The 21,811-nt window shown below is 47.3% G+C and overlaps 1 protein-coding gene across 1 annotated transcript in view; it reads left to right on the forward strand.

The window, feature by feature from the left end:
- Cul4a (cullin 4A) overlaps window positions 1-21,811 on the forward strand; it is a 40,520-nt gene continuing 18,709 nt past the window's right edge. Inside the window, exons 1-9 of the mRNA XM_052751687.1 lie at window positions 1-188; window positions 481-596; window positions 8,949-9,052; window positions 14,920-14,989; window positions 16,327-16,400; window positions 16,953-17,115; window positions 17,562-17,651; window positions 18,382-18,464; window positions 21,304-21,371. Of these exons, the coding sequence (XP_052607647.1) occupies window positions 41-188; window positions 481-596; window positions 8,949-9,052; window positions 14,920-14,989; window positions 16,327-16,400; window positions 16,953-17,115; window positions 17,562-17,651; window positions 18,382-18,464; window positions 21,304-21,371 (916 nt within the window). The 5' untranslated portion in view covers window positions 1-40. The remainder of the gene's footprint in view (window positions 189-480; window positions 597-8,948; window positions 9,053-14,919; window positions 14,990-16,326; window positions 16,401-16,952; window positions 17,116-17,561; window positions 17,652-18,381; window positions 18,465-21,303; window positions 21,372-21,811) is intronic.

The following is a 21,811-nucleotide window of genomic DNA, read 5'->3' on the forward strand; positions in this document are numbered from 1 at the left end:
GAGCCGGGCGGCGCGGGGCGGGGCGGCGTCCGGCCCAGCCATGGCGGACGAGGGCCCGCGGAAGGGCAGCGTCTCGGCTCTCATGGGCCGCACCAACGGCCTCACCAAGCCCGCGACGTTGACCGGTGGCCCTGCCAAGCCGGGGGGCGCGGGCGGCTCCAGGAAGCTGGTCATCAAGAACTTCCGAGGTGGGTGCGCTCCGGCGAGGAGCGAACGGGGACGGCCGGCAGGTCGCGCGCTCGGACAGGGCCTCCTGGGGCTTGCCCAGCCGGCCCTGTCCCCGCGCCCCAGCCCGCCTTGTTCCCGCACTGCCCTGTTCCGGCGCTCCAGCCTGACTGGTCCCCGGCACCTCCTGCTCCGCCACGTCCCCGCGCCCCAGCTGGCCCCGATCCCGCACCTCCTGGCTGGCCCTGCCGGGCCCTGCCTCGGTGCCCCGGCCTGTCTTGTCCCCGCGCGGCCGTTGACCCTCTCTCCCCACAGACAGGCCGCGGCTGCCTGACAACTACACTCAGGACACGTGGCGGAAGCTTCACGAAGCGGTCAAGGCCATCCAGAGCAGCACATCCATCAGGTACAACCTGGAGGAGCTGTACCAGGTGAGCGGCGGCGAGGGCCTGCGAGCACCTGGCTGTTCTCCTCCTCCCGCAGCCACGGTCGCCGACGCTAGGGAGGCCTGCCGGGGGAAACGCTGCGGCCCGAGCCTTCCTTCCCTAGCGGAAGCCGCGAAGCCCTCGGTCAGCAGGTGTTTCTGTGGATCGCCGCCCTGGATTAGTGCTGTGTGTTGAGGCTTACATCAGGCTGCTTAGGAGGTGTAAGTTTTCCCATCACCAGAAGAAAGGAGGTGTTGGGGGCTGAGAGCCACAGGGCAGTCTTCCAGTGTTACCAGAATGCCAGATAGTTACACATAAAATTCAATACGGCTCCACTTGCTAGTAGGGTCCCTGTGTCGTGCCCCCCGCCCCCAAACACACACACACACTGTTTTGTTGTTTAATTGTTGCATATGAGGTTTGCAGACAGAGTTGGGTAGTTTTCACCTAAAGGTGGTCAGTGTCCACAGCAGAAAAAAAATCATCAGAAGTACATTTTGCTGTTTCAAGCAGACTTCTGCCATGGTTTTATACAACAATGTTCGCCAAATAGTCTATTTTAGGTGATGATGAAGCATATAATTAATTACACTGAAGTCATGACCTTACCGGTTTGTTTTTTCCTGGTTACAAAGTGAATGTATTATAAGTTACAGAAAGTACGAAAAGAAGAATAAACAATGGTACCCAAAGGAAATTGTTACAGATTGAGCACTCCCAATCCAAAACTCTCAGCGCACACTTGACCTCTTCTGACGGGCCTCGGTCGGAACACAATGTGTGCTAAAACTGGTGTAGACAGTTCCTGAAGCTAGGGCCAGTGGGATGGATGGCTCAGTGGGTCAAAGCTCTTGCAGAATAAGCTTTGCAGCCAGTGTTCAAACCTCAGACCCCTCGAAAAGATGGGAGGAAACTGAGTGCAGGTGTCCTCTGACCTCCAGACTCCAGCCCTGTCACAGGGACCCACACAGACGCCTCATGCACACACACATAATGATAAGTAAAAGTAGACCTTCAAATTGTGTTTAAGGTATGTGAAATTTGAATTAATTTTGTGCTTAGACTTGAGTCCCATCCCCCAAATACATCATTATGCATATTCATGTATCAAATCCAGAGGGAAAAAAATCTAATTCATAACACTTATTCCAAGCATTTTGGGTGATAGATTGGTGTACATGTGTCTGTTCTTTGTCTTAAGTGTGTAAATTGATTGTGTATTGAGGGAGGGATATTTTTTTTCTTTTCTTTTTTTTTTTTTTTTTTTTGGTTTTTGGAGACAGGGTTTCTCCGTGTAATTTTGTTGTCTGTCCTGGATCTCGCTCTGTAGCCCAGGCTGGGCTCGAACTCACAGAGATCCGCCTGACTCTGCCTCCCGAGTGCTGGGGTTAAAGGCGTGCCCCACCACCGCCCGACGGGTTTTTCTCTTCTAAGGTTTTGTTTTTATTTTGTTTAGATAGGGTCTCACTGTAGGCTGGTCTGGAACTCACTGTGTAGATCAAGTGGCCTGAAATTCAGAGATCCTCCCACCTCTGCCTCCTGAGTGCTGGGATTAAAGGTGTGCACCACTGGGCCCTCCCTGAAGATGTGCCTTTATTATTTTAAGTGTGGGTGGGTATGAATGGGAGTTGGGAGCTAGAGGCCAGAAGTGTTGGACCGCTCTGGAGCCTGAGTTAGGTGGTTATGAGCCATAGGTACTGGGAACCAATCTCAAGTCCTCATGTACTCTTTACCACTGAGCCATCTCTCCAGGTCTCTACCCAACTCCCTTTGTGAGTAAGAGTCTTGCTACAGAGTGCTGGCTGACTTAGTTACTTGCTATATATTCCAGCCTGGCCTGTAACTTACAGCGACCCTCCTGCCTCAAGCTAACCACATGGTTGAATGTGCCACTACACCCCTAATTGTTTTTTTAACCAGCTTTCTTGAAGTATAATTTATATATAACTTGTACTCCAGTAGATTTTTTTTTAGGGGGAGGGGGAGTTGGCTAGTTTTATTTTTAAGAGTTTCATTGTGTAGCCCAGGCTGCCCCAAACTCAAGGTAATCCTCCTGTGGGGGTTACAGGTTTACCCTAACATACTTGTTGTTACAGTAGATTTTAATGGCCTAATATGCATTGTTTTGCTGCCCCCACCCCATGAAAATACAGACCGTTTACATCACCTACGAAGAACTGCAGCCCCTTGCTGCCATCCCTTCCCACCATCCCTTCCCGTCTCCTACCCTGGCAGTCATTGCTGTTTCCAGTTACTCTGTGCTGTCTATCTAAAAGGAATCATGCATTTGCCATCTTTTGTCATCTGGCTTTTACTTAGAATAGTGTTTAGCAGTTTGGTGTATTTTTTTTTTAGTTTTTTAAATATGTTTTTACTTGAAATAGAATTACATCACATTATTAATGAGTAGTGTGGATATAGTACAATTGGTGTATTCATCAGGTGGAGGATGTTTGGGTGTCCAGTGGGAAGGAAACATTGCTATGAACATTGAATACGTCTTGAGTGGGGATGTGTTCTCATTCCTCTCAGGAAGCTATCTCAGAGGTATTACAGAAGACCTGTGCTTAATTTCATAAGAAACTGCCTGCTTTTCTAAGTGGCCGTACCATTTTGCACTCTGCTGGTGGTATGGGGGTCTGTTTGCTCCACATTGTCACCAGCATTTGGTGCTGTCACCTTTACATGTGGTTTAGTTTACAGCCCCTACTGATATTAGGCATCTCATCATACATTTATTGCTATTCTGTAACCTTTTTGATGAAGTTAACTATTCAAACCTTTTGTCTGCTTGCCTGCCTCCCCTCCTCCCCTCCTCTCCCCTCCTCTCCTCCCCCTTTTATCTCTCTATGTCGCCCACTCTGGCTACAAACTTACAGCCCTCCTGCTTCAGCCTCCCAAGTTCTAAGATTATAGACATAAGCCAGTATGTCCAGCTTCATTTTCTTAGATTATGTTCCTATTATTGAATGTGTGAATTTGATATGTATTCTTCCAGATACAAGTTGCAAATATTTTCTTCTAGTCTGTAACTTACCCCTTAACTGATCTATGTCCTTTGAAGAACAGTGATTTACATTTTGAAGTCCAATGTATCAGCAGTTCTTTAAGGTTGTGCTTTTAGTATCCGCCAAAAAAAATAAGAAATTTTTGCCATAGTTGGGAATAGTAGCACACTCCTGTAATCCCAGCACTCGGCAGGCATAGGAAGGAGATTGAGGAATTCAAGGCCAGCCTTTTACTAGCCAGCTCTAGGCCAGTTACATGAGACCCTGTCTCAACAAAACAAACAGATCTTTGTCCTGATCTAAGCTCTTGTATTTCCCTTGTAGACATTTAGAGTTGAAAGTTTTGCATTTAGATCTGTGATCTATACCTTGTGGACTTCTGTGTGTGTTGTGAGATATAGATCTAAATGCAGTGTTTTCCCTGTAATTGTCCGGGTGCTGGGCACACTGTTGTCCAACTGCCTTTCTCAAAGACAGAGCGGTTGTCCGTCTAGGAGTGGGTGTAACAGGTATTAAGTCAGGAAGGGTCGGCCTCCAGCTCGTGTCTCTCCACAGTTGTTTCAGCAGTCCTGGTCCTTTGTATTCCTGTAGGAATCTTAGAATCTGTTTTCTGGCTTCTTCCAGGAAGTCAGCTAAGGTTTTGATTGAGATTATGGTGACGCCGTTAGATTGTTTAGAGAGAACTGACTCAGCCTTGAAGATAGATAGCACCCCGTTTGGTCTCTCTAACTGTTTCTCAGCAGTGTTTCTTGTTTCAGCTTACAGATGTTACAAACCTTTTGTGGAATTTTTGCCTTATTTCCGATTTGTGATTCTCACTTATATAGAAACACTGTTGTTTTTGTGTGTTGAAGCTGTCCTTCTAACTTGCCGGCCTTGTCTGCTTCGAGATTTTCCGTAGACCCCACTGGGTCTTCTGCCCAGAAGGTCGTGTCTAACTAGAAAGCTTTTTCCCGTCTCAATGTTGGGCCTGTTATTTCTTTGCCTTGTCTTGCTGTACGGGCAGGAGCCTCCAGGACAGTGGTTAGTAGTAAGAAAGCAGGCCACTTGTCTGCCAGGTCTCAGGACCCTTGTATTTTACCACTGCTGAGTGCAATGCTACCATGTAGGAGGTGCCTTTCTGCTCCTGGTTTAATGAAAGCATGCTTCTGCAGCTGGTGAGGGATCAGTTGGTTTTGTCTCTTAGTTTGTCGATTATATTCGTTAATTTTTTTTCCCTCTTTTAAGTATAAAGACAGTCTTGTGTGCTTAGGCTAGATCATACTTGGCTGAAATGTACCTTTTTTTTTTCTGAGACATGGTCTCATTATGTAGCCTCGGCTGGCTACTCAGTATGTAGACAAGGCTATCCTCAAAATCATAGAAATCCACCTGCCTCTGCCTCCTGAGTGTTGCTGGAATTGAAGCATCTGCCACTGTGCCCGTCTTATGTATTGGTTTGAGTTGTTAATGTTTTGTTAGTTTTGTCTTAATGTATTCTTTCCTTTCTATGTCTTTGATCAGTTTGCGTGTCAACGTAATGTTAGCCTTATGAGTTTGAAATGATTTCCTTCCTTGTATACAGTTGATGGCATTTCTTTCTTAAATGTTTGAGGGGATTCCCTAGTGGAGCCATTTTGGTTTTCACTATCATTATATTATTTAATGTGTGTGGATGTTTTTCCTGCATGTGTATCTGTGTACCACATTCCATCTCTAGTGCCCACAGGATGGAAGGTGTCAAATCTCCTACAACTGGGGTTACAGACAGTTGTGAATTGCCATGTGGGTGCTGGATGCCAAACCTGGGTCCTCTAAAGAAGCAACTTCTAACTGCTGAGCCATCTCCAGCTCAGTCTTGGTTTTCTTCATGGAAAGACTTTAAGTGCACAACGATTGTCTGTCCCAAGTTCCCCTGAGACTACCATCCCTCTTGTCTTCAGAGTCTCATCTCTAATAGCCTCATCTGCTATTGCTGCCACTGATGTGAGTTCTCCTCCCACTTGGTCTTCTTCCTAGGGGTGCAGTTGGGGTCATTCTGAAGGCTTCTGAAGCTCTGCTTCATCTTTGGACACATGGAATCTTTTAGATGACTGTTGTTTTGTCCTGACCTGCTAACTCTGTGTTCTTGGTTCTGGTTGATCCCCTTCTCCATTAAGGAGAATCTGATAATCTTTGATTGGATGGTCAATATTATAAATTCTAACTAGTATGTCAGATATTTTTATATTACTGTATAGTTAAATTATTTGGAGACTATCTGGTCTTTTTAAGTCTTGCTTTTAGGATGGGGTGGCCAGGCCAGAGCATTGCTGTATCCAGAGTCATGCTGTATCCACGATACCTGATAGAACAAGAAGTGGCAGAGGAGTGACCAGCTGACCTTTGCTCCACACTTCCTAGGCCAAAAAGGACGTCCAAAAGCCCACGAATCTCCCAAGACCCTCTCTATTCCTTCCTGTGCCTCTCTATTCATATCCTGGGTCCTCTGTATACTCTATGACTGATTCTGTCAACTAGTCACTGGCTATGCCCCCTGATTCAAGGTTAACTTTATTAACACAATCTCAGGGTATCACCATGCGATCAAATATCCCGCCACAGATCAGTATTGCTCTATGACTGCTTTGAGGAAGTCACATGTTAGTAGAGAGTAAATTCAATACAGAAGCAGAGAATATACCCTCTCTGACTTGCCTGGCCTACAAGAAACTGCACTAGTCTCACAGTCCTGCAAGTACTTAGCGGTTGCGTGTGTTTAGCTCTTTCCTCAGTGTTCCTGAGAGTGAGCATTAGATTTGGAAGACAGTGGTAGATGCATGTCTCCTGAAAGGCTTCTGGGTTTCCTGTTGCCTGCATTTGAGTCCTGATTTTGTTCTACATTGTCATTTATTTCTTTCAGGTGGGTACCGAGAGGGGTCTGGTACCCCAGTACCACTCCAGGTGGGATGAGGGGCTGAGGAGGAGGGGTAGGAAGACAGCAAGTCTGTATCCACAGAAAGTTGCACCAGTCTTGACATGCTGGGTCTGGGCAGCATGCCTTGCTGGTCTTCTTTGAGCTCAGGACCATGCTGCACGCCACCCTGCCACACCAGTGTGTCTCTTTGTAGTGACTGGGTCCAGGAGTAACTAGGCATGTGTGGCAGATCCTGAGGCTTGTTTGCCTTTGTGTCCTTTTTGTACGTGAGTCTAGTGACACGGTCCACGATTTCTTGCTCCTGTTTTCTGTGACTTCAGCTCCAGTCCAAGAATCTCTGTGTGAACTTGAACTTATTGAGCACCAGCAGAGTCCTGGCCTACAGCTGCATGCAGTCCTCATTTCATTTCGTGTTCTCCCAGTGAGGTGACTAGACAGGGCCATAGGAAACACTTTCAGTAGCAGTAAATACATGCAGGTGAGATTTAAGAAAGCAAATGGACAGCGTTGGACACCACAGCCCATGCTTGTCAGCACTCAATGCTGTGGCCCCGGCACAGTCTGTTGGTCACAAAATAGTCTGCTGTGAGGAGTGATCCTTGGGGATATATGAGCAAGAATTTTTTAGGAATGAGTTGATCTGAGGAACAGCTGTGAACTGGTACAAGCCAAATCCCAAACCTGCCACATCCCACCTTTGGTTGTTGGACTAAATCTTGCTTCTCTGAGGTGACTCTTACATGCCCACAGCACACTGTCTTAGCCTGACTTGACCCTTCTTACATCAAGGGTCAATTTAGAAACAGTCTCAAGAACCAGGTATGGTGGCACACACTTGTACAGAGGCTTACAACAAGTCTGCACTGCCTGTGGGTGCCGCCTGCCTTGAGGAATCTTACTATTCAAAACAAACAAGTCTCAGTGTGTTTCATGTCAGTAGTGAGTGACAGCAATAACACGTCACAGCTAGGGAAAGTGGTTTGAGGATTACTGACTCCAGCTCAGGAGTCCGCGCTCAGAAAATGCTCATCTGCTGGGACTGCTGGTGCACTCGGGAGGCAGAGGCAGGAGGAGCTCTGTGAGTTTGAGGCCAGCCTGGTCTACAGACAAGTTCCAAGACAGCCAGGGCTACACAGTGGGACTGTCTCAAAACGAAAGAGAAAATGGTCCTTACAAATTGTTGTTTTATGAGGGACAGTATCACATACACACACATACACAAACTCACACACACTCGATTTTCATAAAATAGAAGTATGCAGGCATGCACATGTATAAAAAAATGACTTTGTACTTGTAAATGTGGACTGAGGCAGAACCTCTACTATAAGATGTGGAGCCACGGGCTGGAGAGATGGCTCAGAGGTTAAGAACATTGACTGCTCTTTCAGAGGTCCTGAGTTCAATTCCCAGCAACCACATGGTGGCTCACAACCATCTGTAATGAGATCTGGCGCCCTCTTCTGGCCTGCAGACATACATGTAGGCAGAACATTGTATGCATAATAAATAAATAAAAATCTTAAAAAAAAAAAAGATGTGAAGCCACTTTGAGGAAAGGGAACTGGTGGAAAGTTCCTCCATTCTCTCTATCCTCACACTTTTTTAAATGGTTCTAAAGTATTATAGTAGAAAACATTTCTGTTTATACTTCACACTTGAATGAGATTTGAGAGGTTTAATTAGGACTAGTGAGAATGTACATTCTTTTAGTGGGTAGAAATATTTAATGTTTTTTCTGCTTCAAAAGTTGTTTTTTCACCAGGCGGTGATGGCACACGCCTTTAATCCCAGCTCTCAGGAGGCAGAGGCAGGTGGATCTCTGTGAGTTTAAGGCCAGCCTGGTCTACAGAGTGAGATCCAGGGCAGCCAGGGATACACAGAGAAACCTTGCCTCAAAACAAAACAAAAGTTGTCTTTTCTTCATTAAGACAAAACCAGTGACTTCTCCATCAATCAGTCAGTAGTAAACATGGGTCATCATAGCTTGGCCTGTATCACTCAGGAATCAGTTCTTGCAACTTCCACTCACGACAGGTGGAGTCCCTGCCGTGCTTGAGCAAGAGTTCTGCCCCTCCCATCACTCCCTGGTTTCTCATGGTCATTCTCAAGATAATAAATGTGTGTCCCACCTCAGCCTAGAGAATCAGAAAATGGCCACAAGATCCAAACCTGCTCTAGAGTCCTAGTACTGTTTTGCAGCCTGATAGAGAAACCGCTGAGCTAGGGTGAAGCTGAGACGTGAGGTGCCAGGCCCCCATCCTCGGGACGGCAGGTGTAGCGCACCGTCGGTCTGAGCCCTTATTGTTGGCCATTGCCCTCACTGCACTGCACCCAGTGCTGTCAGCGCCATAGTCCCGGGCTCGCTCGCAGGCCCTGAAGACCCAAGTGGCATCAGCACTGCGGGCTGGAGAGCATGGACTCTGGTGACAGTCACCTTTCCCTTTGTTGTAGGCTGTGGAAAACCTTTGTTCTCACAAAGTCTCCCCGACGCTCTACAAGCAGCTGCGCCAGGTCTGTGAAGACCACGTCCAGGCCCAGATCCTTCCGTTCAGAGAATATCCTTTCTTGGCTTTGCTTTTCTGTTTATTACACAGATCTTTTTCAAATGGGATAAAGAACTAATGAATGTCCTTAATACTAAAGGAATAAGCTTTAAATCTTCTCTTATAGAACAAAGGACCTATGTTTGTTTCATAACTCATTGTATTAGATTTCTAAGTGAAATTTATAACTTCTAAATTACTGATATGAATGAGGGTAAACAACCTCCACTTATGCATCTAGTTGGAGTATTTAAGAAAATTTCTGAAAATGCCTTAAAATTTAAGTTCTGTCCTTTAATGAAAACCACCTGTATTCATTTTCTATAATATGGAACAAATCCCCACAAATGTGACTGCTTCAAATATATCCAGTTTATTTTGGGGTTTGTGTCTGTCAGGAATCAGGGTACAGCCCCATAGTTTCTCTGCTCATTGTCTCACAGGCCCAAGTCAGGGTGTCAGGAAGGCTACCTCATCTAAACGATGGGTCTTTCCTGGTTCCTACTTACCATCTGTGCATGGATCCGGCTTCACCCGAGGACTATGCTTGGATCCTTGCTGCATCCAGTTTCTCCTGGTGGATTGTGTGCTATTGTGGGCATGCAGGAGAACCTGCCTGTCTGGTCTGAGACTACCTCCCAGGACGGAACCAGACAAAGGAGTGGTGGCTAGGTGTTCAGCTGAAGAAGGGAATTATTCAGGCATGTGCTGTGCACAGCACTGGGCAGAGGGCAGCTTAGGATTTGCTGCCGTGTCATCCTGTGACTCATGCCCACAAGGACATCTGTAGGACCTGGCCTCAAGCTGGTCCCCAAACCCATTGCTAGTTTTAGGACACAAATGTAGTGTGTAAAACCCATGCTGACTTCTTTGGCTCCATGCTTTCATGTATAAAACAAATCCCAAAGCCTGCCTATTCAAGATTTTCTCCTGGTTCAGGAAATCTTTTTTCTTCCTGTGGCTTTCATCAAAGGGAACGTGGTCTTACCAGCTGTACAGAACCTGTTAATGCTGAGCACCAGGCAGGCAGTGTTGCTGGACGTTGAGGCCTTTATGGTCTAGGTTTCTGCTACATGGGCTTCTATCAGGATGCCTCTCTATTCTGACAAGTGTTCTGAACTAACGACTGCAAGATTGTACAAGATCATGGTGACCACATACCCTAGAGGAGTCTGCCAGCATGCACTCTTACCTCGGGAGATATCTGTGAGGCAGGTAGAGCTTCTGCCCCATTCAGAGTCCTGGAGGAGCCTGGCATCTGGGCTGAGAGTGACACTAGATGTCATGTTCTAGGACTCCAGTGCCCATCAGGGTCAGCTCATAGTGTTTTGCTCTAATCCCACTTGGCTGGAAACCACTTCTTGATTACCTGCTTTAATTATCCTCCTGCAAATTAATCCCACTCTGGGGGTTGACCAAAGTGGTCACATATTTAGTAAGCCTCTGTTTCCAACTCAGTGTCTTGATCGTGGATTATAGAAAAGTGACTGTGTGCCTGATTTCCATCCTCCACGGAATCCGAGCCCTAGGGTAGAGCCGGGGAAGTACGCTGTTTCTTGTTAACAAACCAGGATTATAAGAGTCATGGTTTGTTTTACAGGAGGAAAGAGGCACTAACACATTAGATTCCTTAGTGACAGCATGTCTTGACCCCAGACACATGCAGCAGAACAGAAACCAGGCAGAGCCCCCACCAGGGGCTGGTGGGTGAGGAGGATACCACTGAATTGAAGGACACCGAATTGGCCTTGAAGGACAGTGGGATGGAACCAGACAGTGAACATGGGGGAGTGCTCACTGTGTTCTTAACTGCAGAGTCTGGTGTGCAGTCCAGGTTACAGACTGCATTTGATTCTGGATATGCCATCAAGGAATTGCACTTGAAGCTGTACAAGTCACTGAGATGACTTACAGGTTTCTAAGCAAAAGCTCCATCAAGTTGTTATATGATCTCTTGGGCACAATGGTGGCACAGTCTAGAACGCTGGCCAGCCTGCAGCCTAGAACCTTCTCCGGCCAACACATTTCCAAAGTAGCTGTTTGTGCTGCCAGACATCAAACTAGGTCCTGGAAATAGCACTGTGAGTACCTCCCTCTAATGGAGGTAACAGACATAGGCATTTGTGTAACAAAAGGCCATGTGCACCTCTGGACATAAAGGAAGGCTAGCCCACCGGCCTGAGGAGGGAAGTGCTGAGGGGCCAGGAGGCCCACAGAGGAGATGGTGCTATTGGATGGCCTGTGCAGAAGAAACATGGCAGGCAGTGAGAGGAGCCAGCCCATAGGCAAGAATCAGTTGCTGCCGCAGGCTTCCAGAAGAGAAAAGCCAAAGAAGGAAAGCTCACCTGTGACCTGAAGTGTGACTGGCCTCGTGCTGTGCCGAGGGTCAAGCAGTGCACAGTTTTGGCCAGGTGTATTGATCCATGGGGAGAATGGTAATTAAATAGATCAATATTAGATGATTTTTCTCTACCTGATTGAGATGCTGAAGTCAAGCAGCCAGTGATTTGAATGAGTGTGGTGGTGCCGTGGATAACAGTAGACACCCTCTAGAGTATAGGTCACTACTGGCCTGTCACTCTTCCAGCCCAATATACACTATAGCGTTTTGCTTTCCTTTAAATGGTCTTTGTGATTGGCAGTTTTTCATGGTCTGTCCTAAGCATTCTTGCTGTTGGGTTTTTATTGTACCATGAAGGGTGTACTTCCCTTTCGTGGTGCAAGTCCTTTGTAGGAATTGAAAGGAGACAAGAGTGGCCACCAGAAAGCTGCCTCAGCAGAAGCCACAACAGACCCTCTGGCGCCTGTGCATCTCATTGCCTAGAATTACTCACTTCTGGCACTGGGGATGCTGTGAACCTTGCATCCTAGAATTGACCGAACTCTAGCAGGGTGCATAGGATCTTGGTAAACACCATGCTCTGTGGTACTAAGTACTGTTTGGTACTTTTTTCCATGGGAAATATCAGAAAATGATTGATCTGGAGACCTGTGTAAGTTACTTAACAGAACTTTTTTATTAGAGAACATTGACATTGGACCCTTACATCTTAGAGATACAGGGTCAGGTACAACTACTCCATGGTTATTGGTGACTCTTGAGCTTCCAGGTAGCATCAGATGGACCAGTGTCAGTTTAACTCTGGTTTAATCTTAAAGGCCCATGCAGGCTCACTGCCACATAGCTCCAGCTGGCCAACGTGAAGGCAATAGGAACTTTGCAGCTCTGTCATCAGGCTCGTGGCGTCTCTCAACCTGCTGAATGTCCTGTGGCCGACCTTTGTCTTGCTTTGCACAGATAGTGATCTGACATAGTTTACCAGCATAGAAGCATTCTCCCGGGGTGCTGTGCTGACAGACCTTTCCTCTGACTGTCTAAACTGGTGAATATGAGACTTAGGAGGCGAGAAACTGGACCTTTTTGTCTGGCCTGCTGTGTTTATGGTCACCTGCACAGATGTGCCTATGGCCTCACTATCTCCCTGAGCATTCTCTTCCCCTCCTAAGGTTGGGCCAGCATCTCCTGCCTCTCCCAGCTGCCCTTGACTGACTGAAGATCAGGGCTTCTCTGCCCTGACTGTGGCACACTTACCAAGTTTTTCCTCCATCTGGGCCACGCTGTGTTTCCTCATGTGAGCCGAGGTGGGTGGCCTGCTGCACTTGACCTTATTGACATGGATGGTGCCACGTGCTAGCAAGCAGCAGACAGGACTGAAGCACAGGACAGACACCTGGTGCTTCCCACCTGCGTGGACTGCCTTTTCTAGATTAGGGAGCTCAGGGATCCAATGAGAATGGGCAAGAAAATCCTTCTCCAGAAACCCACACTTGGGTATCTCTATTTAAAAGCTGTATTTTGCACAATTCTTAAACAGAATATCCTAGGAGCTAGAGAGGTGGCTCGTTGGTAAAAGCACACGCTGCTCTTGTCAAGGACCCAAGTTCAATTCCCAGGACCTACGTCAGGCAGCTCACTTAAGCTCCAGGTGATGTGACACCTCTGGCTGCCATGGGTGCTGGCACCAGCACACACACACACAAAAAAAATTCAGTCATTGGGGGAAATCTAAAAATTAAAAAAAATAAGTGGGGCTGGAGAGATGGCTCAGCAGTTAGGAGCACTTGCTCCTTTTGCAGAGGATTGAGGTTTAGTTCCCAGAACCCACATTGTAGCTAGAGTTTTCCTGCCTGGCCCACAGTCAGGACAAATCTTTGTCACCCGCCAGTCCCACAGCCGCTCAGACCCGACCAAGTAAACACAGAGACTTATATTGCTTACAAACTGTATGGCCGTGGCAGGCTTCTTGCTAACTTTTCTTACAGCTTAAATTAATCCATTTCCATTAATCTATACCTTGCCACGTGGGCTCGTGGCTTACCGGCATCTTCACATGCTGTTTGTCATCGTGGTGGCTGGCAGTGTCTCTCTGACTCAGCCTTCCACTTCTCAGCTTTATTCTCCTCCTTGTCCCGCCTATACTTCCTGCCTGGCCACTGGCCAATCAGTGATTTATTTATTGACCAATCAGCAACACACTTGACATACAGACCATCCCACAGCACACATGGTGTCTCACAACTATCCATAACTCTAGTTCCAAATCTGATGCCCCTTTCTGCTCGCTCTGGGCACTACACGCATGTACACATTCATACACACATACATACATAATACATACATAAAATTATAGATTATCCTAATAGCAAGTTCCAGGCCAGCCAGAGTACATAGTGAGACCCTGTCTCAAAAAAAAGTACATACACACACACACACACACTCACACACACACACGCGCGCGCGCGCAGCGCGCGCGCGCGTGCGCGCGCAGAGGCACATACCTGTAATCTCAGCTCTGAGGATGCTGAGGCAGAGTTGTCAGCTCCCTGCTATACACTTTTTTAAAATACATATTTATTATGTATACAGTACTCTGCATGCAGGCCAGAAGAAGGCACCAGATCTCATAGATGGTTGTGAGCCACCATGTGGTTTCTTGGAATTGAACTCAGGACCTCTGGAAAAAACAGGCAGTACACTTAACCTCTGAGCCATCTCTCCAGCCCAGACACAGCATTTCTTTTTTCTTTTTGAGACAAGGTTTCCATGTGTAGCCCTGGCTGTCCTGGAACTCACTCTGCAGACCAGGCTGGCCTCGAACTCACAGAGATCCACCTGCCTCTCCCTCCTGAGTGCTGTGATTAAAGGTGTGTGCCACCACTGCCTGTCTATACACTTTTATATACGCCTTTGACTGTGGGATACTCGGGCCCACCAGACCCCAGTTCTAGAAGGTCCATCGTGGCCCTCAGTGGGTGAAATCCGACCACCCAGCTGAAGCACTCATGCCTGGTTATTGGTGTCAGCTGGCAGCAGTGGAAAGTAACTGCAGAGAGGAGAGGAGAGAGTGGAAGCCAAGGCGAAGCAGTGAGACAGATCCAAGGGGTGGGATGAGTCAGGTAGGTTACTACCAAAGGAAAGGAGCTGGCAGTGGGCAGAGGCTAGGAATCCACTCATGCTTTGGGAGCTGCAGGTCTCTGTCAGTCCATTTGTAAACGGGCTTATAAGCCGCCACTTGGAGGCTGGAAGTCCAAGACCCGGGCCCTAGCCTAGTAGACTCCACCTGGTAAAAGCTGCCTGCTTTGTAGATAGGATGACACAGCTCTCCAGGGTGTCTTTCTACCTCTGGGTACTATGGCCTTGGGATTAGGTTTTCACAAGTGTTCGGACTATAGTGTAACTTACACTATAGAATGGTAAAATGGTTATACTTTCCGTGTTACTAGAAGGACATCAGGCAGGGAAGGGTACTGAGATTAAAGTGAAAGTTGCAAAACTGGAATGGACTCATATGTTTGAAGCTTCCTTAGCAGGTCTGCACAGACTCACTAGACAGCGTTTTATTTCTAAAGAAGATTAACACATGCTGGCAAGATCACTGCAGACAAATGGTAAGTTTGCGCCCTTCATCAGCCCTGATTCTCTATCAATACTATTGTTAATGCCTGAGTTGTTTCACCCATACCTGCTCACTTGTCCTTTGGCTTTACAAGCCTCTGCTCTAGACAGAATGTAGTGATTTTTTCACACCCACCTTAACCTGCCTTTCTACCAACTTCAGGCCTGAGCTCCGGCACCCTTCACCACAATTGAGTAGTAAAGTAGGGTGGGGAGGTGAGCTTCCTCAGACTTCTAGGAAGGGGTGCTGGCTAGCTCTGCCTCCAGGTCAGCAGTCGGTGTGTGCACGTAGGAGGAAGCTCCCTGTGTTCTCACAGGAGGCTCCAGGTGTCTAACTGCAGTTTGGCCTGAGTTCCAGCCCCTCACTGCAGTTAAATGGCAAACTCTTAGGCCGTGGTGGTGGCTAACTTGTCTTCACAGGTGTGAGTTTTTGTGTGGCCCAGCTGTTGGTGACCTGTGAGAGAAGATAGTGTATGTGGCTTCTTGAAGTAGACTCAGGCTTTGCTTTGTAAGGATGAAGAGCAGAGGATGAGCGTTTTGAGCCGTGTGGATGTAAAAACAAGAATGTCCATTAGGGAAGGTGTTTTCAAATGTCAGCAGTTTCAGCAAAAGTGGAATCAGTTCTAGCGGGTAAATGCAGGGCTTCCCCAACAAAGACAGAGGACAGCTCACTGCCTACATCGCTGTCCTTGCAACAGAGTGTGCTCTGGAGCCTGAGCCTCAAGACGGGTAGCAAGACTTAGAAAATTTAAGCCGGGAATGGAGGTTCTGTTATGTGCCTGTAATCACATTTAGGAAGTAGAAACAGGAAAATAAGGAGTTTAAGGCCATGAAACCCCATCTCAAGAAATCAAGAAAGACTAGTACTGAGCCATCAAAAAGCATCATTGTGTCGTGAGTTGGGAAATAATTAAATTTTCCCCCCTCCCAACCTCCCCTACCCCCCAGACAGGGTTTCTCTGTATAGCCTTGACTGTTCTGGAACTCTGTCTGTAGCCCAGGCTGGCCTTGAACTCACAGAGCTCTGCCTGCCTCGCCTCCCAAGTGCTGGGATTAAAGGCATGTGACACCACCAACCGCCTGAGATAATTAAATTTCAAAGATCCTTGAGGTTGAATGCTTTAAAATCCTTGCAGTCTGGGCTGAAAAATACCAGAAGAAAAAGTTGAATGTATAAAAATGAGGAACTTGATGTGTGAGGGTTTTCCATCAAGAAGTGATTGTTACATTCGAGACAGCTAATGTAGGATGGCCCAGAAAGTCGGATCTCAGGTGGTCGGTATGTGAAGAAGGGAACAGGTGTGTGAGTGCTCTCCTTTCTGGTCTTCAGATCATGATCAGAAGCATCTTCCTGTTTCTGGATCGCACCTATGTCCTCCAGAACTCCATGCTGCCTTCTATCTGGTGAGTGCCCTCCCGCGTCTGACAAGCCCTGCTGTCTTCTCTCTGTTAGAGTGGCACCTTCACTGCACAGAGCCCTTCCGGAAACTTCCGGGCTACAGGCTGAGGAAGTAGGGTTAACTTGGGGTTGTTTCAGATGTGCTTTCTGTGGACTGGAGAGGAGGTTGCCGGGAACAGTACAGGAAAAAGGAAGGGTTCCAGAGGGAGCAGATGTAGTAGTGCTTCCCATAGCCTTGACATCTCTGTGGCTCACCCAAGAAGAACAGTGAGCCATGAGTCAAAGATAGCAGCTTCACACAAAAGCAATTTGATTGTTGGTGCCAGTGTAGCATGAGGTATCTCATGACCACCTCAGGGTGGCCAGCTTGACCTATCCAGGAAATAACCTCATTTAGGGTAGACACTGGCATCCTGGACTGGCCAGACAAACGTTCCTAAGAGCCCTTTTCAAGGTTCTGGATATAATTAGCAAATAGCAGTTTTTGGCTGGTGCATGTGAAGCTTCTGGAGCATCCAAGGCTGAACTAAAGCCTTGTTCTGCTTTCTACCTGTCAGGGACATGGGCCTAGAGCTGTTTAGGAACCATATCATCAGTGACAGGATGGTGCAGAGTAAGACCATTGATGGGATCCTGCTGCTCATTGGGCGTGAGAGAAGCGGTGAGGCTGTGGACAGAAGCCTGCTTCGGAGTCTGTTAAGCATGCTCTCAGATCTCCAGGTGAGGCCTTGGTCTTGAGTGTGTGATGGCCATCTGCCCCAAAGTAAAACACGGGCATCAGAGATGGAAGCGGGGAATAGGATCACAAAGTCGGAGCTGAAAATGTGGTTGTCTAGTCCTTAAGGAGAGGATGCCTGAGGCTAACACCACCCTACACAAGGAGCCACAGAAGAAAAGATGATTGATACTACGTATGGCTGTATAAAATGCTAATTTCTATGGGAAATGTACCATAAACAAAGGGAAAACCAATTACTGATGAACAAAGGCTAAAGAAGCATTAGTGTTGAGAGCAGATAGGGCTCTGGCCTGGTAGGAAAAGTTTTCCAAAGAACAGTGGCACATGACGACCACAAGGTGCAGCCTGCTGACCCAGAAAGTGGGCTCTTGGTGCTTGAGAAGGCAGGCTCCTGCATGGAGTTCGTCAGTAACTGCTCATTCCCTAGGTGTATAAAGACTCGTTTGAACTGAAGTTCTTGGAAGAGACTAACTGTCTGTACGCTGCAGAAGGCCAGAGGCTGATGCAAGACAGGGAGGTGAGATGCGCCGACTGCGTTTGCCTTAAACCCCCCCCCAAGTAGTTTGAAGTAGCAAAGGAGTGCATGTCTAAGCAAGGATAAAGAGTAAATCCGAAATATGAAAGACAAATAATTAAAAGAATCAAAATTGTTCATCCATGTACAGAATTCTCCCCCCAAAATACATGTGCAATCTATAATACATGTGATAATGCAAGTGTAATAGCAGTATCACCCACCTTGTTGAGCAGCTTCCTAGGCCCTGGCGTCAAGTTGAAGGGAGCCCTGAGTGCAGACACAGTAACCTGCTCCTTACAAGATGGCCAGCCTGTCAGAGCAGAATTTAGCTGCAGCAGTGTTAACAAGTGGCCCCGAGGACTGTTCGCCCCAGACAGCTGACGTCTGTGTGCAGCCTCTGGCTTCAAAAAAGGGTATCACCTCTGACAGGACAGCTTCATGTGTGGCTGCTAGTAAGCTTTGGGCTTTCTACCCAGATACTAGTCACTTACCCATATGGACCCACTGATCCCCAACACTTTGTGGTAAGCAGTGAGTGCAACCTGGGCCCTAATTTTAGAGGTGATCCCCAGCCTCCTAGTTGTCACTCAAACATCCTCCTACCCTGCCCACCCCTGGTAATCTATTAATATTTGACTTGAATGTATTCACTGCTCGTTTTCTATTTTATGAGGAAAATATCAATGTGAGAAGTCCTTTTGTCATTGATGTGTTAATTTTTTTTTGGAAGGTTCCAGAGTATCTTAACCATGTGAGTAAACGTCTCGAAGAGGAAGCAGACCGAGTGATCACTTACTTAGACCACAGCACACAGTAAGCACTGTCCCTGGACGACATTTCAGTTTCTCACAGGCCGCAGACTTTCTCGCTGCATATTGAAATAGTCAAGGTGGGGGTGACGGGGTGGTGTGGCAGCTGCGGCGCACGCATTTAATCCCAGCACTTGGGAGGCAGATGCAGGTGGATCTCTGTGAGTTCAAGGCCAGCCTGATCTACAGAGCGAGTTACAGGACAGCCAGGGCTACACCCATGCACACACGCACGCACTGTTGCCCCCCCCCCAAAAAAAGAAAGAAAATACCTTGTACCTCTGGTTATTAACCCAGTGCTCTTAGGCTATTCTGCTCACAAGGCCATGCTTTGCTTATAGTCTGCCCATGCTCAACAATTACAAACTGTATTCTTACCACACGCTCTCACAAGTGGCTGGTCAAGGAAAGTGGCCCCTTAGCACCTAAGTACTTTGTTCACCTGATAGATCTTCACTGATGTGAGACCCTTCACTTAGCAGCTTCTCTTTTTTTAAAGATTGATTTTCATTACTTTTAGTTATGTGCAGTCTGTGGGGTATGTGCATGTGAGTACAGGTGCCTGAGGAGTCCGTGGGTTTGGAGCCCTTAGAGCTGGGGTTATAGGTGATTGCGAGCCACCTGATGTGAGTGCTGGGTACTGCAAGAGCAGTGCCAAGGCTTCACTGCTAAGTCCTCTTCGTCCTTTGTTAGACGTCTTCAGTGGCCATAATTCTTAGGACACAGTACACTCTTCACCTCTTCTCAGTCTTTTTCCTCTAGACTTTGGGTTGATGAGCAGCTAGGGAAATGAAAAGGGAGAGAGCATGTGTGTTTGTTCAAGACGTGTGTTATTTACTGCTGTGAGGAGATGGAAACATGGAGGGGCACAAAGGGGACATGGGAAACCCATGCAAAGCTCCAGTCCTTGTGGGGTTTGGAACAAGAGGAAGGACGGGGTCAGAATCTCAGGAGACATAGCATGGGAGTTCAGGAAACAGCACCTTTAAGAGGATTGTGTTCTTCCTTTCCAGTGAGGGACGCCATGGGTCCTAGTCCAGAGCTGAGCCTGGGGAATGCTGGATTGCTTGGGGATATTGATGTGCTCATCACACTCACACTTGATAGGAAAGAAGAGTCAGGAGAAGGAAGGCCACAGGAGACAGAGCAGAGGCAACCAGGGAGAAGCAGCAACCACACCAGGCTCCCCTCAAAAGGGCCACCTCTGAACTCCGTTTCATGGAGGGCGGGATATGAGTCCTGTCTCGCCATAGGTGCTGTGAGATTTAAATAGGTTAAAAAGTTCCTTATAGAAGGCTGGGCATAGTGGTGCACACTTTTAATCCGAAAGTTCAAGAGTCAGAGGCAGGTGAATCTCTGTAAGTACAAAGCCATCCTGGTCTACATAGCTAGTTTTAGGCCAGCCAGGGCTACACACTGAGACTCGTCTCAAAAAACAGAAAGAAGATGACTTGATGCCAAGTCTGACTGCCTGAGTTCAATACCCCAGACTCCTGAGGGTTTTCTCTAGCATCCACACATGCTGTGGTGTGTGCACAGTACACAATTTAAAACATTGGTACTAGGTACTGAACTCCAGTAGTCTTCCTTATAAACTCTGAAATGAAGACTTAAGAAAAGTCTAAAGTTAATCATTCTTGTAATAAAACAGATTCTCTGTGATCTTCTAAAAAGAAAAAATAAGTTATGAATAAGAAAAAGCCAGGAGGCTGTATGTGGTGGAGCACTTGGGAGACCAAGGAAGGTCTGTGAGCTCTGTGAGCTCAGGGCTGCCTTGGTCTACCTAAGGAGTTCCAGGACAGACCGTGTCTGGGGGGAGGCAGGAGCCAAGAAGATCATGTCTGTACCTGTGACTGTAGTGGTCAGGCCACATTTTCCACTCTTCTGTTCTGTGTGGTGCTCATGTGCCCAGACCTCGTAGCAGGCTGTTTCCATGAGCAGAAACTTGCCCAGTAATTGTGGGGGTGCGGGTGGTCAGGGTGAGGAGTGGAGCTGTAAGAGTGTATCTCAGACCTAGAGTAGAAGATGAGACAAAAAGTAGGTGGCCAGCCAATCTCTAGAACCCTCACTTGCCAGTCCCTCCTGTGTTACAGGGTGAGGAGCAAGGCTGAGAACACACTTTAAGGCAGAGTAAGTGTAGGAAGATTGTGTCAGTGGTGGGGAGAGAGGGGGATGGTATTGTCGGCCTAGTGGTACCACAGCATCGAGCAGCCATCCTGCCTAAGACCAACATGACGTGAACATGGAGACCAGAGTGCTTGGGTAGGCATGAGCAGTAGGACTGTAGACTGCACTGCCAGATGTGCCCTGCCGGCTTCTAGACTGCTTCACTGGGCTCACTCACCAGTCTGCTCTAGAGTTTTAGGTCTACAGTTCGGAAAGCAAGTGATACCACGGGCCAAACCATGAAGGGCGGAGGTGAAAATCAGAAAACCAGGATATAGGACACATGTACCTACACCAACCAGGCAGGCTCCTCAGGTGCTCACTGCCAATGTTTCTGGACCTACCTATGGACTTGTCTGTGTTATTCAGCAAGTTGTGTTTAGAAATGGTACAAGCAGCCAGGTATGGTGCTACATGCCTGTAATCTCAGCACTGGGTAGCAGAGGTAGAAAAACCGTGTTTTCAAGACCAGCTTGGGCTCTCTATTGAGATCCTGTCTCATGAAAGAAAGAAAGAAAAAGAAACAACTGAAATGAATTGTCAGCCAAAATCAGAGTTAACAGTTGCCATGATGTAGTCATTAGCCCTCTGTCCACTTGGCTGTAGGCTGCCTGTTGGGACTTTAACCTTTGGGGGCTAGCCAGTCCTCTGCTGACACTTGCTGTTTTTCTTTATAGGAAACCCTTGATTGCCTGTGTGGAGAAGCAGCTATTAGGAGAACATTTGACAGCAATTCTGCAGAAAGGTAGATTTTCATCATGAGTGAATTTAAACTGAACTCTATGCTTCCACTCAGGACCAGCACACATGATAGACAACTCAGACCCTCCTGTAACTCCAGCTTCGGGAGACTCAATACTTTTTCGGGCTTCTAAAGGCACCAAACTCATATGAACACACACAAGCATGTAAATATTTTACAAGAAAAAAAGACAAGCGAATAATAGAAATTTTCATAAATTGTCTCAGTGCAGACTTTGATAAGCCAAATTGTGGCCAGGAAATGGTGGACTATGCTTGTAAAAGCTCGTTGTAGATTTTATTAGTGGCTGTGGAGATGTCTGCGTTGATCACGTGCTTGCCATGCAGGCATGAGGACCTGAGTGTGGATTCCAGGATCCACATTAAGAAGCCAGTAGGAACAGCACTGGGGTGGCAGAGTCAGGAGGATGTCTAGGATTACTG

This window comes from Peromyscus californicus, unplaced genomic scaffold, assembly GCF_007827085.1.
Source record: "Peromyscus californicus insignis strain IS unplaced genomic scaffold, ASM782708v3 Scaffold_23__1_contigs__length_62951481, whole genome shotgun sequence".
NCBI lineage: Eukaryota > Metazoa > Chordata > Mammalia > Rodentia > Cricetidae > Peromyscus > Peromyscus californicus.